The sequence below is a fragment of the Oryzias latipes genome, chromosome 23, assembly GCF_002234675.1.
Source record: "Oryzias latipes chromosome 23, ASM223467v1".
Taxonomy (NCBI): domain Eukaryota; kingdom Metazoa; phylum Chordata; class Actinopteri; order Beloniformes; family Adrianichthyidae; genus Oryzias; species Oryzias latipes.
The window spans coordinates 17929801-17944582 of record NC_019881.2 but is presented as its reverse complement, the minus strand read 5'-3'; the positions used below and the strand labels follow the sequence as shown (position 1 = coordinate 17944582).

General features: G+C 40.9%; 2 protein-coding genes across 2 annotated transcripts in view; one reads left to right on the top strand and one right to left on the bottom strand.

Annotated features, from left to right (window-relative positions):
• Positions 1–5514, top strand: part of LOC101162802 (fatty acyl-CoA reductase 1) — a 56541-nt gene extending 51027 nt beyond the window's left edge. The window contains exons 9-12 of the mRNA XM_023952248.1: positions 794–965; positions 1054–1183; positions 1805–1932; positions 3296–5514. Coding sequence (XP_023808016.1) covers positions 794–965; positions 1054–1183; positions 1805–1932; positions 3296–3458 — 593 coding nt within the window. The 3' untranslated portion in view covers positions 3459–5514. The remainder of the gene's footprint in view (positions 1–793; positions 966–1053; positions 1184–1804; positions 1933–3295) is intronic.
• LOC101157024 (endoplasmic reticulum-Golgi intermediate compartment protein 2) lies at positions 5209–12261 on the bottom strand. Its single transcript, XM_011491209.3, has 14 exons — positions 12111–12261; positions 11701–11832; positions 10024–10132; positions 9914–9960; positions 9773–9840; positions 9642–9682; positions 9236–9337; positions 9049–9144; positions 8911–8966; positions 7931–8029; positions 7716–7813; positions 7473–7635; positions 6237–6316; positions 5209–6162 (listed from the first exon to the last, which is right to left on the bottom strand). Exons 2-14 carry the CDS (start codon positions 11804–11806, stop codon positions 6085–6087), a joined length of 1143 nt encoding a protein of 380 aa, XP_011489511.1. The 5' UTR covers positions 11807–11832; positions 12111–12261; the 3' UTR covers positions 5209–6084.
• Positions 12262–14782: the final 2521 nt, after the last annotated feature.

The following is a 14782-nucleotide window of genomic DNA, read 5'->3' as shown; positions in this document are numbered from 1 at the left end:
TTCTCTGGTTTAAAGTTGTGCAGATTTTGCCGACTCCTGCACGTTATTGTGGAAGCGCCGACGTCCGGTTGGCAGGATGTCAGCGAGCCCTCAGATTACCAAATGCTCTTCTACGGAAATTACAAGCAGATGGCAGGTGGCGGGATTAGGTCTGATCGCTGCAGCTGATGGGAGCAAAGCTGCACTCTCTCTGGTCCCGGTGATGAAGCCAGTTATGAAACGCAGGCTTAGGATCGACTAAAACATCCCAACGTGAAAGCGTGCATGCATGTGGAAGTATGTGTGCTCTAGAACAGAAGGATCCAGACCACAGCTGGCTGTCACCTCTGATTGCTCATCCCGTCCCCTGCAGCCTCTTCCGGGCTTTTGCCATGGAAACCGGCTGGGTTTGCCTGATGCGGTCACGTGACTTCACTCCCACATCTGTGGATTTTTGCTGGAGGAGGTGTCCGCAGAGCTCTCCTCCTCACTGTCAGAGTAAAATCCACCTCATATCCTGGAAGATACCCTCCCGGCCCGCGACCCGCGCTCCGCGCTCCGAACCTGTTTGTCTGGTTTACCGATGACTTTAAGAGCATTGCCCCCACCATCGGAGTCGCAGGGCTTAGCGTGGGGATTATCTCCAAAAAACATAAACCTGGTGTTCTTTGAGGATTTTGGAGGAGACACTTTTCATCATCTGGATTAAAAAACTGTTTGTCTGCTGCTTTTATTTTTTGAAATCCAGAGGAGTTTTGGAACCAGACAACCACCAGTTGATTGAGTGAAAAAGACCTTATTTTCTCTTCAACAGAGCACCATGTGATCTCCTCCTTCAAGAGGAACCCTCTGGAGCAGGCTTTCCGCAGGCCCAACGCCAACATCACCTCCAACTACCTGATCAACCAGTACTGGATCCTGGTCAGCCACAAGTTCCCGGCCCTCATCTACGACCTCTTCCTGCGCCTGTGCGGGCAGAAGCCACAGTAAGGCCCCCACGGCTGTGTGGGAATTTGAAATGCGCAGACGGACGGGTTGAGATGTCTCATAACCTGCATCCGTGTCCCGCTGCAGGATGATGCGCATCTTCAATCGCCTGCACAAGGCCATCGGCCTGCTGGAGTACTTCAGCAGCCAAGACTGGGAGTGGAACTCGGACAACATTAGCATGCTGATGAGCCAGCTCACTCCAGAGGACAGAACGGTGGGGCAATCACAGGCCAAGTTCCCCCCACATCTAAGATTTTAACCCTTAGTGGTCTGGGGCCTTTAAAATCTTTCTCTCAATTAATTCATCTTTCACTTCTTAAGAGTCGAGCTAACATTCTACTCAAACGGCAATGGTTAAGCAGAATAAACTATTGGGGTAAAATGACCCAAAATGGGATGTCCGTACTGTTTACTATTATTATTATTTTGTGTCCGGCGGCCCGGTACCGGTCCGCGGCCCGGTGGTTGGGGACCACTGCTCTAAACTACAATGTTCCAAAGAAGACTTGTCATGATTCTAGTTTTGTTAGTTTTAAACCAAAAAGGTCAAAGCTAAAAACCTTTTGAAACCTTTGCGTTTGAATGAAAATGATACCAAGTGTCTGTCATTCCTGTCACTGTAAACAAACAATATGTTCAGATTCTAAGGGTTAATTTTGAAGTTAATCTTTTTTTCTTAAGATTCTTGTGATTTTGTTTTTATGAGATTAAAAAGATATTTTTTTTACAACTCTAAAAAATGCTCAGCAGGACCAGCTGGATATAAGGGGGCTCACTACTCCATCTAGTGGCTATGACTGGTATTGATCAGAAACCTTGTTTCCTCACTTTTCAGATGTTTAACTTTGACGTCCGACAGCTGAACTGGCCCGAATACATCGAAAACTACTGCATCGGCACCAAAAAGTACGTCCTGAACGAAGACATGTCGGACATTCCTGCAGCCCGGCAACATCTGAGGAAGTAAGTCATCAGGAAGAGCGAACATTATGACTGCTGAAGAAAAGAAAATGCATTTATTATGAAAGGTTAATACAACTAAGGCACAATAATAGTTGAAAAGGCTAGAGTGGAAATAAACCCAAAAAACCTCCACCTATGCTGAAAGATGTTTTTTTTTTTAATGCAGGTTTAATGCAAATATTCTGTAGTACAAATTATGATGGTAAATGGTAAATATTTGGTTAATATATAGCGCTTTTCTACCTTCCTCAAAGGCCCAAAGCGCTTTACGGTCACAGTCACACACATTCACACACGCTGGCGAACACTGGCGCCAACCTTCCACCAGAGGCGAAGTGTCCTTGCCCAAGGACACTTCGAGACATGGCAGGAATCGGACCTGCAATTATTACGTTCATGGGCCGCCCGCCATGATGACACCTCTCTCATGCTTATAGACTTGGATTAAGTCATTTGTTTTTACATTTAATCATTTTAAAGTTAAATCTGAATTTCTGTGATTATTTTTCATTCTTTTTGTTGTAAAATTGTGAGGAGAAATTCATTAAATTATAAGAAAAGTCAACATTTTACCCAAAAAAATGTAAATTTCTGATTTTAAAAATCCAAATTTTACAAGTTCAAATTTGTGTTTTTTTTAAATAAATTTGATGAAAAAAGGTTTTTCAAAAAAGATTCAGCAAGATAATTATTCCATTTACTTAATTTGTCTGCAATATCAATAAAACAGTTAATGTTTCTCTGTTGGAGACACATTTCATTTTTGAAAAAGCGTGACTTTTCTTTGTAAAATTGTGACTTTCATTGATACATCTACGACTTTGTTCTAGTGACATTGTGACTGTCTGTTAAATCTATGACTTTAGTTTCATAAAGTTTTGACCTTTCTTCAAATATTAGTAACTTTAGTCTAATGAGATTTTGTTTGACTTTCTTACCTCATGATTTTATGATTGATTCTCAAAGTTATAACTTTATTTTACTAATATTTTTATTATTGTTTGTAAATTTACACCTTTATTTGGATTTCTTTTATTTTTGGTGAAAAATCTACACCTTTTTGTAATAAATTGACACACCTTTCTAAAATTTTAAGTTTATTTTATTTGTGGTCATAAATCTACACCTATTTTTTCTAAAATTTAGCTTTTTTTTTTGTCAAAATACCTTTAATAGTTTCTAAAATTTTGATTTTTTTTTTTTTGGTGATAAATTGACGCCCTTACTTTTGCTAAATTTTGTTTTTTTGGTCATAAATTGACACCTTTTGTTTTTGTAAAATGTGGATTAAAATCCACAAACTGTTCCATAGTTTTGACTCCTCTCACGTCGTCTCCTCCTCCTCTTCTTCCTCGTCTCTCAGGTTGAGGAACATCCGCTACACCTTCAACACTCTCCTGGTGGTTTTCATCTGGAGAGTGTTCATTGCTCGCTCCCAGATGGCCAGAAACATCTGGTACTTCGTGGTCAGCCTCTGTTTCAAGTTCCTCTCCTACTTCCGTGCATCGAGCACCTTAACCAACTGAGTCTACCCAAGCCAGAAACGGCAGCTCTTGCCTTTACCCGTCATCCTGGACTGAGCGCGCTCCGTGTGGAGGCTCTCTGGCGGAGCGTACTGCAGCTGAGTGGAGCTCTCAGGAGAAAAAGAAAGCGGTGTACTAGCCATGACTCGTTTGGATTCCTGTCATCAGTACCGGTTCAGCAAACCCCTTCCAAGAAACCCCCCAATTATTGTTCATTTTCTACCTGATGTTCAAAGTGGCCAATTACATATGCAACAACCATCCTTGTATGTGACTTCCACCCCCTCCCTCTTGAATCTCGGTACATTGCCTTACCTTGTGAGGATTTTTGTCACACACACCCCCCCCCCAGTACTTGAAATACAGCGGTGGGTGATTCAAAGGATGATCTCTGACGTTTTTCGGTTTCTCCTCACTCGGATGATTTGGAGGTCTGCGGCTCTACCTGACATTAACGTGCGTCTGCCTTCCCGAAAATGACACAGAAGTCTCCCTCCTGGATTTCTTTTCAAGCTAATCTAGATTGAGGGGAGCGTTTTTCAAAAATCTGACCCCACAACAGGAGGATCTGCCCCCCCTTTCCTGCAGATGACTAAATTAGGATCAGAAATGTTGGCGTCTGTGTCTCGGTTGAACGCTCATCCACTTTATGCCTGTTTGTACAGCAGTTTGTATGAACCATGTTAAATATTTTTACATCTTTATACTTGCATCAAAGGCTAGTCTGTGCGCAGTGTAGTGTATAGAAATACCAGTTAACAGAAGGTCTGAACCGAGCCTGAGCGCACTTCTTTTCAGGTGGGTCTGTAAGTGAAGAGTGGAGTTCAGACAAAAATGCCAAATGAATCCAAGGATGGATCTCAATAAAATCCAGCATCAGTGATTCTTTGTGTTAAAGACCCACTCCGATCATCTTTTGATCCATTTCCAGTTTTTTTAATCATAAATGTCATTTTTAGCCACATTTTTTATGTATTTCATTGGAATTTGCCTTAATTGTGGGCGGGACTGTTGGCACAGAGAAGCCCCGCCCCCTCTTCTCTTCCTGTAAGCTGAGAGCTCTCTGTTTACATGCTCTCTTGCTATCTTACAGCTAGGGGGAGAACATGGATCTAGTCTACCGTTGGATGAGGAGCAGGGAGATGGTGGCCCACCCTCAAATGATTGTTTTCAAAACGTTTTTAGATAAATACTCAGAAATGCAACTGTGAGCCAAATTCTCTTAAAATATGACCTACGTTTTCAGAAAAACACCAAAATCGCGATTTTTATCGGAGTGGGTCTTTAAAGCTAGAAAGAGGCGGTCGAGTGGGAAAAAAATAATAGGATGTCGATTGAAACTTTAAGGTCTGGAATCCGTAATCACTGGACGTGGTTAGGCAGGTGGCTAATGAGGAAAAAACTTTATCAACTTTAAATAAAATGGTCACTTAAATAGCTATACGAGAGTCCCAGACAATTGGAGCAAACTGGGAACCTGTTCCGACAAATCAGGCTACATTAAAAAAAAAAAGATTTAACACAGAAGTTAGATTAACAAAACCAAACAAAAAAAACAGTGGACCAAAATACAGAGCCATGAGGGACACCACGCCTTACAGAATGAAGACACGCAGTGCTTTTCATCAAAAGGGTAAAGGATTCTTAAATGATTGATCCCAGTTCTGTTAATAAATTATTCTTACAACCAAAAACGTGAGCGACTGTTGATCTTCACTTGTGTTTCACACAGAGCTTCCCTCAGTCTACAGAGTATTAACAATGGCTTTTATTTTTTTTAAAGACAGAAATGAGGAAAGCTGTGCAGAATTGAAAGGCTTGCTGGAATAACAATAATGAGCCTTTTACGGGAAGAAAAAAGGGACAAACTCTTCATGTTTATGCAAAGCTAACGTCTGGTGTTAACAGTCTGATGAAAGGACGACAAAGCTGTTCTTGTCACGTCGCCCTCAAACGTTGTTTTCACGGGGTAGTGACGGAGGCGGCGGTGGGGGACATCCGAGAATCTGTAAAATGTCTGTCTGGCAAAAATGAAATAAAAATGACTTAAAAAGTGCAACTGCAGTGCAGTCTGTTTCATTTGCTGCCATTAATTTTAGGGGTGAGTGTAAAAAAAAAAAAAAAGCATAATAATCCAGTTAACCTTTTTTTAACATGCAAAATCTTAATTTCTGTTCATTTTAACTGTAAAAATGTAAATATTTCTTTTTGATGAATACTATCAAACTAAATATTAATTTATGACCAAAAAGCCAACAAATCTATATTGAATTAAGTTCGGTTGTATCAAAAATGACGCGAGCTTGGGAAGCTGTCATCGTTTTGGCAGTTATGCTCAGCCTCTGCTCACCTTTTGTTGTTTTTTTTCATTCCTGCACATCTATTTTTTTAAACTTGGCACTTGTTGGTTTATGACAAACAACTTTTGCTCTTTTAATTTTAACCTCTTGACGGCTCAACAAAGAGGAAACTGTGGAAAACTAAACAATTGCATCTTCAATCTTCAAGTTGGCTTTACTCAGTTGGACAAATCGGCATCTTCTGCTGCTTCAAACATGTTTTTTATAATCAAAATGACAGCAGTGAACATTTCTCCAGTGAGCTTAAAACAAAAAACTTAAAACCCTCGTCACTCGTGAGCAGCAGCGTTGGGGGCCAGCAGAGGAGCGTGGTGGTTGCTCAGATTATTCATCTGTAGCTGCGCGTCCTGGAACACATCAAGTCAGCCCGTTAGGATGAAGGACCGCTCGCCAGCCGTCTCAGGAGGAATTGGAGACTCACCTCTCGGCGCCTGTAGACTCCGAGGTTAAAGCGGCAGCAGACGATGTCGAAGCAGAAGCCGATGAGGCTGTGAAGCATGCCTTTAAAGGAGAGAGGAAGGTAAATATCACACACTCACATCCAAAAACTTCCATTTAGCCAACAAGTTTGATTTGATTCTGTGGGGTATTTTTTGAATGATGATAAAGTCTAAGACCAGGTTTTTCACTAACTGTGATGTTCAAGGTGCATGAAGTTACCGATGAGTTTCAGATTTCTTTATTAACCTTGATGTTATTTTATTTAAGGTTCAGATCTTCACCTCGCTATATCGCAGTTCACTTTTCGTAGTATCGCTGATGTTTTGTTCTTTTCCTCTGAACGGCACAGTGGTCTGTGTCCTGATTGGCTGTTGACCTTGCCAATCAATCTCTGTGTCAAATCTGCTGCAGTATTGACAGATTGGACGGTTTTGATTTGGAATTTGCGAGTGGAGATTTTTTTGGGCGGGTTTGGGATCGGTTTGGCAGTTTTTATCTGGGATAACTTATAGGGTCTGGCAGTTTTTGCTGATTTTTGGGCTGGAAATCTGTGACCATCTGGCAGACCTGCTCTAAACTTGAACACAGTTGCACAAATCTTTGACCGAGGTCATGGTTAATCACAAGGCAGCACTAAATTTTGTTTCTTGGAGTTAAAAAAAACCCTCCTTTTCCTAACTAAACGGTAAATCTATACAGGTATTTATCCTCATAACTTACTTTCATATTAAAAGTCTCATTTAAGGCTTCTAAGATTGAAGCCTGGATTTGATACCCCTCATACCTTTAAAGACCCACCTCGGTGAAAATTGTGTTTTTCGTTTTTTAATATGCTTTTGTCGTATTTTTCTGATGCTGGAGGACATGCATAAAGAAAATTAAGCTTAAATTTGTATTTCTTTGCCCAAATCTTTGTGAATCAGGAGCAGATGAAAACGTTTGAAAATGAGTAAATATGTGACAGAAAATCCGCAGCAACGCGAAAGGGGGTGTGGTTGCTCCGTGCCAACAGTCCTGTTCACAACTAGAGGTGAATTTTTAATGAACTCCTGCCACTGCAGAAAACGAAACTGTTTCTTGGGGGTTTTTTGGCTAAAAAACGGCATAAACGATATTAAAAGACCACAGGGAACGCCTTGAAAATCAATCAAAAGACGATGGGAGTTGGACTTTGACATGTCCGCCTGTGACGGAGGAAGGAAAGCTCTGCACTCGCCTGTGGTGGAGTAAATGCCTCCGATGATGCCGCACAGTCGCACCAGGAACTGCCAGAGGGGCATGTGCTGCTCGCTGACCGTCACCATCAGAGAGCTGGTGTCGTATTTGAAAAAGATGCCGGAAACGCCGTGACTTCCTGCTGTGTGGTTGATTACCCTCTCCTTTACAAAGAAAAACCCAGGTGACCCCGCTGATCCAGCCCTCTAGAGAATCTTTTTTTTCCCCCCTAATGATTACTCACCCGCTCCGTCACAGAGAACTGATGTGTGTCTGCAGTTATCTTGTATGTCTTCAGTTTTGTGGGCACCACTGTAATGAAGTACTGGTACATCTGGTTATCTGTGGTGGACATGAACGTTAAAGTCAGCTGTGGAAACGCAGAAACAAACGATTCTGGGATTGTAACAGAAGACCTTCAGTCCTGTTAGACTGAGGTGTTGGAGGGCGGTGACTTACTGTCATAGGTGATTTTCTCTGTGCCGTCCAGAGGATTGATGATGCCGGGTATCTCCTCGCCAAAACATAAGCGATCTATTCGATGGGAGAAGTTGTATGCTGCGGCGTGAAGAGGAGAAGACGGTGGACAACATGAAGAACCACAGCGAGATTTGGAAACAAAGCCGGTAAAACAGAAAGTTTCGATTATGGTCTAAACTTTAGGTCTGATGGCAGAAAAATGAGCAAATAAACCCCTAAAAAACAAATCAATCCATGCATCTTCTAAACCGTTTTGTTCCCTTTCGGGGTCACGGGGCTGCCGGAGCCTATCCAGGTCGCCAGTCTGTCACAATCGCACACCCGTGCACACTCACATTCACACCGATGGACAATTTAGAGTAACCCATTAACCTACGAAGCATGTTTTTGGGCGGTGGGAGGAGAAAAGCAATGCAGGTACATCCAAACTCCACACAGAAAGGTCCCCCATTGGTTCTGTTTTGGGTTCCCCTGCTGGGACTTGAACCGGGGTCCGTCTTACTGTGAGGCAAGAGCGCTAACCACTGCACCACAGTTTTCATGTTCTTTTAAAAAAAACTATTTAAAAGTTACAAAAAGCTTTGCATGGGTAAACTGTTTCTGACAAGTGAGTGCACCATAGCAGGCACAATCTGATTGATGCAAACTCCTTGGTATAACCCTTGTGCTATCGTAGGCACTTTAACGTTGGGAGTTGGGTCATCTAGACCCACTAGACAGTGCGCTGAACCTTTTTTCTTCAATGATTTGTGATCTTCACTGGTTTCCGTGGATTACATGAAATCTTTCCACCTTTATCCACCTTTGTCATGGTAGGGAGAACATGTCAATCTAACCACTCGTCTTATTTGCCAGAGTCTGGAGTTCTTGTTCTGCATTTACTTTTTGAAGACAACTGTCTCTGAGCATGCGTTTCTTTTTGACACTTATCTCACCACATACAGTTTATTCAAACTTACACTCATGGCTCACAAATGCTGCAATGTGCGCATGGCCCTGAGGATGGTGGATCGGCCTGAAAAACAGATTTTTTGGTCAGTTTCCTCAGTTACATGTTTCTGTTTTTAATCATTTCTCTTATGTTTCCAGGTCCTCACTTTCCCACAGTGATGTGCAGGTTTCCCGCCACCTTGTTGACGTAAATATCTCCGTGTATTCTGCAAGCGTCGGGGGACTGCATAAAGACAGCGTCCCTGCAAAAGTCGAGGAAAAAGCACAAAAAAAAAGGTTTACAGCCTCTTTTTTTCAGAAAGGAATCGAGCTATTGCGTTGAAAATGACGAACCGGGGAGGCAGAGCGGTTGGAGCTCCTTTCAGCAGACTTTTGTATAAGACTTCCTGTAAAGCGTGTTCTTCTCTGAGCCTGTTTTGAATACGATGCAAAGTGCTGATAGATTAAAAACAAACAAAAAAAAAACCTTGAAAAGTCAGATTGATGCAAGACTTCAGCAGAGAAACATGTGGAATGAAGTTAAATGACGTTCTGTAAGTATAACTTCCTCATTTAAGATTTAAAAGAAACTTTTCTTGAGGGAGGAAGATGAAATCTTCCAAAATCTTTTTTAATTTAAACCTATAAAATGCATGGTGCAAAAAATGTGGAAAACATAAAACTGTAACTGAGCAGGTATTAATGATTTCCAAATGGGTCATTTTAGTCGGTCAAATATTATTATTATTTTTTGGCCTACCTCTGCCATTCTCTCTGTTTTGGGGTGAGTTCAAAGACAACCTGAACAAAAACCCAGAAAAAAAAACTGTTAACCTCCAAATCTAGGGTTTTTTGAAATTATTTGACGAGTGTAAGACCAGCAGCACCCACCGGCTCGTACTGCAAACCACCAGACGTGATCATGGTTTCCGCCAAATCCAGGATATCTGCTCCCACGTCTGCAGGCAGAAAAGCGTCACAAACTCGCACGAGAGGCTCAAAGACGAACACGGGAGGAGGTGGGATACTCACGCTGGCATCTCATGGCAACCGTGACGTCCACATTTATTCGTAATTTACTGAAAGACAAAACGTTTAGTGCAAATGAAATCGTAAATTCAAATGCCAAAAAAAAAGCTTACCTTGAAAAATCTTTGTCAACTTCATATTCATATTTCATCCAGGTGTCTTGATAAACAAAGAACTCCAAGACGGACAGAAGAGCCATGGTGCTGAAAGCGATGAGCGACACTGAAGAGGAACGAGGAAAACTTCAAAATGTGAAATAAAAAGAAAATAATTTGTAATAATTGGTAAATATCAAATAAAAATGGCATAAAATAGTGACTTAGAAGAACATTGTCCTAAAATAACATCCAAACTGAGTTTTGGTGTCAATGGGATAGAATATTTTATTATTGAATGTCTTAAAATAAAAAACTAAAATGCGTTTACAGTCCAATTCATTTTATCAGATGTGTTGATTAAATACATTGAATTCAATTCAGTTTTATTTATTTGGGCCAAAATTACAACACAGTTTTTTCAAGAGGCTTCACTAACCGTACGAAACATAACAGTTCTAAAATTCAATAGCTGATTGCTAATCAAACTAAACAGACTAGGCTAACGTGGGCATCCTTAGACCCTCCTCTGTAAGAAAAAACAAACAAAAAAAACAGATCACGGGAAAAATAAGAAGAAACCTCAGGGATGTCCACATTTTTGTTTGTTAACAGTACGTTTTACCCCCTCTTAAACAAAATTCATGCAACACCCCCCTAAAAAACATATTTCCAAAAATCTTACAGACTGCTCAGTCCTGTTTTATTTGTAGTTTTCTTTTATTATTTTCCTTTATTCATTTTGTTTTAAATTGAAAACCCACCTAGGCCAATGAAAATTGTTCTTTTGGAATATTTCTGATGTTGGGGGAGATATATAAAAGAAAATAAAGATTAAAATTGCATTTCTGAGTATTTCTTTTTTCAAACTGTTGTGAATCACGAGCAGAAGAAAAAAAATGCCATTTGAAGAAGATCGTAGAAAATAGGCTGGGGGGCCACAAGCTCCCTGCTCCTCTCCATTCTGACAAATAAATCCATGTCCGTCCTTGTTTTCTTCTTCTAAGCTGACATCTTGGTTAAAACTGTACAGCTGGATAGCTCGCTGTGTTTGTTGCACCAGTAATGTTAGATTGGAGGCGCGAGGGGCTGTAAGCTAGCGGGAAAGCCTGTAAACAGAGATCTCTCAGGCAGGGAAAGGAGGGGGCGGGGTTACACCACACCAACGGTCCACCCACAACTCAGAGGCAAATAATGAATTGACGCTCTGCAGAAACTATGCCCTAGACAAGGACACAGCTTTTTAAATTTAGCCTAAAAACGGCATACCGGTCGTCATAATTAAAAGACCACTGAGAAAGATTTCAAAATGGATCAAAAGACGATCATCAAGGTGGGATTTTAAGTTATTGACCAACTCTTGAGAAGTTTAATTTATTTTTAGAAGCTTTTCTTTCTATTTTTTATGGAATGAATGGGGTTTAGGTGAGCTTTGGTACGGTGGCCCTGAAGTCCAAATCACGATTTGCACTTCAAGAGCCCGTACTTGGGCTAGCCCACAGACCCCTCGATAGAAGCTTTTCTGTAGTGTCATTAAAAATAAAAGTCAATGCCAGAAATACCTTGACTCAAATTAAAAGCAATCTGGTATTGACTTTTATTTTTTATTATGCTACAGAATCGCTTCCCTATCCTTAACCCTATCTCAACGACAATTATGGTCAGGTAGGTCAGGTGTTGCGACAGGTGTCTCACCTGTCCCGCCGGAAGTGGAAGTCTCCACATAGCTGTCAGAAACTTTGGGGAAGGCGTCCAGCTCCTTCACCAGACTCAGGGCTTTCCTTCTGCTCAGACGCCTCATCTTCACTCAGGACACAGACAGACCCACTGCAATTCAAATACCACAACAATGAATGGCATCTCTACACACAACTGCAGCACTGCAAAAGCGCGTTAGACATTTACAATCTAATATTATTGTTTGTAGATCCAGAAAATCGTTTAGTTTAGCAAATTTCCGCTATCTGGAGTTTTATAACATATAACGTGCAGAATGACCGTTGGTTGTTCACCATAACGACGGCAGGCATTAAATCATTAAGCCTTAAGGCAGGTTTCTTTGCTTCCACAACAACCGCGCTTACGTCCATTTTTCTTCGTCTCACCTCTCACATTTCCTGGTTAGATGTTTATTCGATTTATCGAGTCCCAATAAACCTGGCAGTTGTTTAAAAGGCGTTTGCATTTCGATGCTAAATCCATGATCCTAACACGCAGGAAACCCAAGTGTCTGATTTGAATACGTGATGACGTAGTCCGTCGCGCGGCAGTGCGTAGCAGTTCAGCTATACTGTCAGAAGAGGGCGCTCGAACACAATTGTTTGATTTATAGATGGATTTTCTTTTTCAATAGTTATTTAGAATGATGTCATGTAATGTGTAACAGTCGAGATTAAATTTAGCTGGTTTCTAAGTTTAAATCTGAATAAATTTTAACAAAGCTGTAATAAACTTTACCCATCTGCACATTTAGATTGTTATCCATGTATAAACCATAGAAATTATAGCAAAATTTTACATTTGATTTTAGATTTCACATTTGACACAATAATTGTTATATCATAATAACATATCAGAAAAATAAAATGATATTTGCATTCTCATTTGATTCGATTTTTTTGTTTGTTAATTTCAAGCATTAGAAATATTAGAAAAACACAAAAAAATACAAGACACATATATCAAACATATTTCTGATGTCAAGTCATGTAGACTTAAAAGCAAAATAAACAAAGATAAAAGAAGATGATGCCATCTTCTTGACAGTTTAGATAATCATCATGAATACACTTGTTTGCCTTACAGTAGCACAAAGCAAACAAGTCACATTCAATTCATAACATATAATGAATATCAAATAAAGTCAAATAGATCTTGATCTTTTGTTTGGAAGGGAATAGGAAGAAGGAAATTTATATACTCCCACCCCTGCTGCATTTCTTTCTTTATTAGCTACACCTGGCTAGTAGCAGGTTGGACCCCGTTTTGCCTTCAGAACATCCTTAATCCTTGGTGGCATAGATTCAACAAGGTACTGGAAACATTCCTCTGAGAGTTTGGTTCATATTGACATGACAGCATCACACAGTTGGTGCAGATTTGTCGGCTGCACATCCATGATTCCAATCTTTCATTCCACCACATCCCAAAGCTTCTCCATTGAGTTGAGATATGGTGGCTGTGGAGGCCATTTGAGGACAGTGAACTCATTTTCATGTTCAAGAAACCAGTCTGAGATGATTCCAGCTTTATGACATCGTGCCTTATCCTGCTGGAAGTAGCCATCAGAAGATGGTACACTGTGGTCATACATGCAGGGATGGACATGGTCAGAAACAATAGTCATGTAGGCTGTGGCGTTGTAACCATGTTCAATTTGTACTGAGGGGCCCAAAGTGTCCCCCACATCATAACACCATCACCACCAACCTGAACTGTTGATACTAGGGGTGTGTATTTGCAAGAGTGTGGTGATACGATGTCTGTGATATGATGTGCATTGCGATACATCTCAAAGCACCACAATCCACGTTTTTTTATACGGCATTGGCAGCAACGTGACACAGAGTTTCGGTTTGGTACTCGTCCCAAGAAAAATCAAAATTTTACATGTCTCGTAACATTAAAAACTGCGAGGGATGACTGAACATTTAGCATTCTACACAAGCTGATTCTTGCGGGATCTTGCTGTGTGCGGTGTAGAGCTGATCAAAGAGGCTCAGTCTGCGGTGCTGCCAAATAACTGTCGCGGGTGTAAAATTAGAGTCAGAATACTCATAACTAATTAAATACATATCATCTGGACAGGATTTTAAATCGATACAAGTATCGTCAAATGAAATATCGCGACATTGGCAGGAGTGGCATCAGGTGTGGTCCTCTGCTGCTGTAGCCCATCTGCCTCAGGATGTGACGTGTTGTGCGTTCAGAGACGCTCCTCAGCAGACCTCGGTTGTAACCAGTGGTTCTTTGAGTTCCTGTTGTCTTTCTATCAGCTGGAACCAGTCTGGCTTTAACAAGACATTTCCACTCACATTTTCTCTTTTTCTGACCATTCTCTGTAAACCCTAGAGATGGTTGTGGGTGCAAATCCCCGTTGATCGGCTGTTTCTGAAATACTCAGACCAGCCCGTCTGGCACCAACAACCATGCTGCGTTCAAAGTCACTTCAATCACCTTTCTTCTGCAATCTGATGCTCGCTTTGAACTGCAGCAGATCATCTTGCCTAAATGCACTGAGTTGCTGGCATGTGATTGGCTAATTAGGCATTTGCGTTAACGAGCAGTTTGACAGGTGTGCCAAATAATGTGCTACTTACTTATATAGATTTTCATTGTTTTAATATAGATGATAAACAGTAAAAGCAAAAATATGATCTAAAAATACCGAAAATGATGGTTATTTGAACCATAATTGTTAGACATATCTTAAAGGTCTAATTTCCAGAACCGAATTAGTGGTGCAACTGTTGATGAAACATGTCTCCAAAAACATTTACACTTTGTGAATCATCCACCTCCACCCTTTTCTTTCTGTTTTTCTTTTCTTTCTTTTTTTGAAAATATTGCCACTTATCTGTCTTTTTTGTGACAACTGTCAAGGCTGCCAATTACACCTTGTTTTTCAGAGCAGCTGTCCGCGGCCTTCTATCAGCTGTCACACTAACTCATCCTGAGAGGCACTAACCTTCCCTCACAAGTGATAATTAACTTCCAGTAGGAGTGTTTATAGGGTGCTACGGGTTCGTGCAGCAGACGTGAAGTTGCACGGCTCACA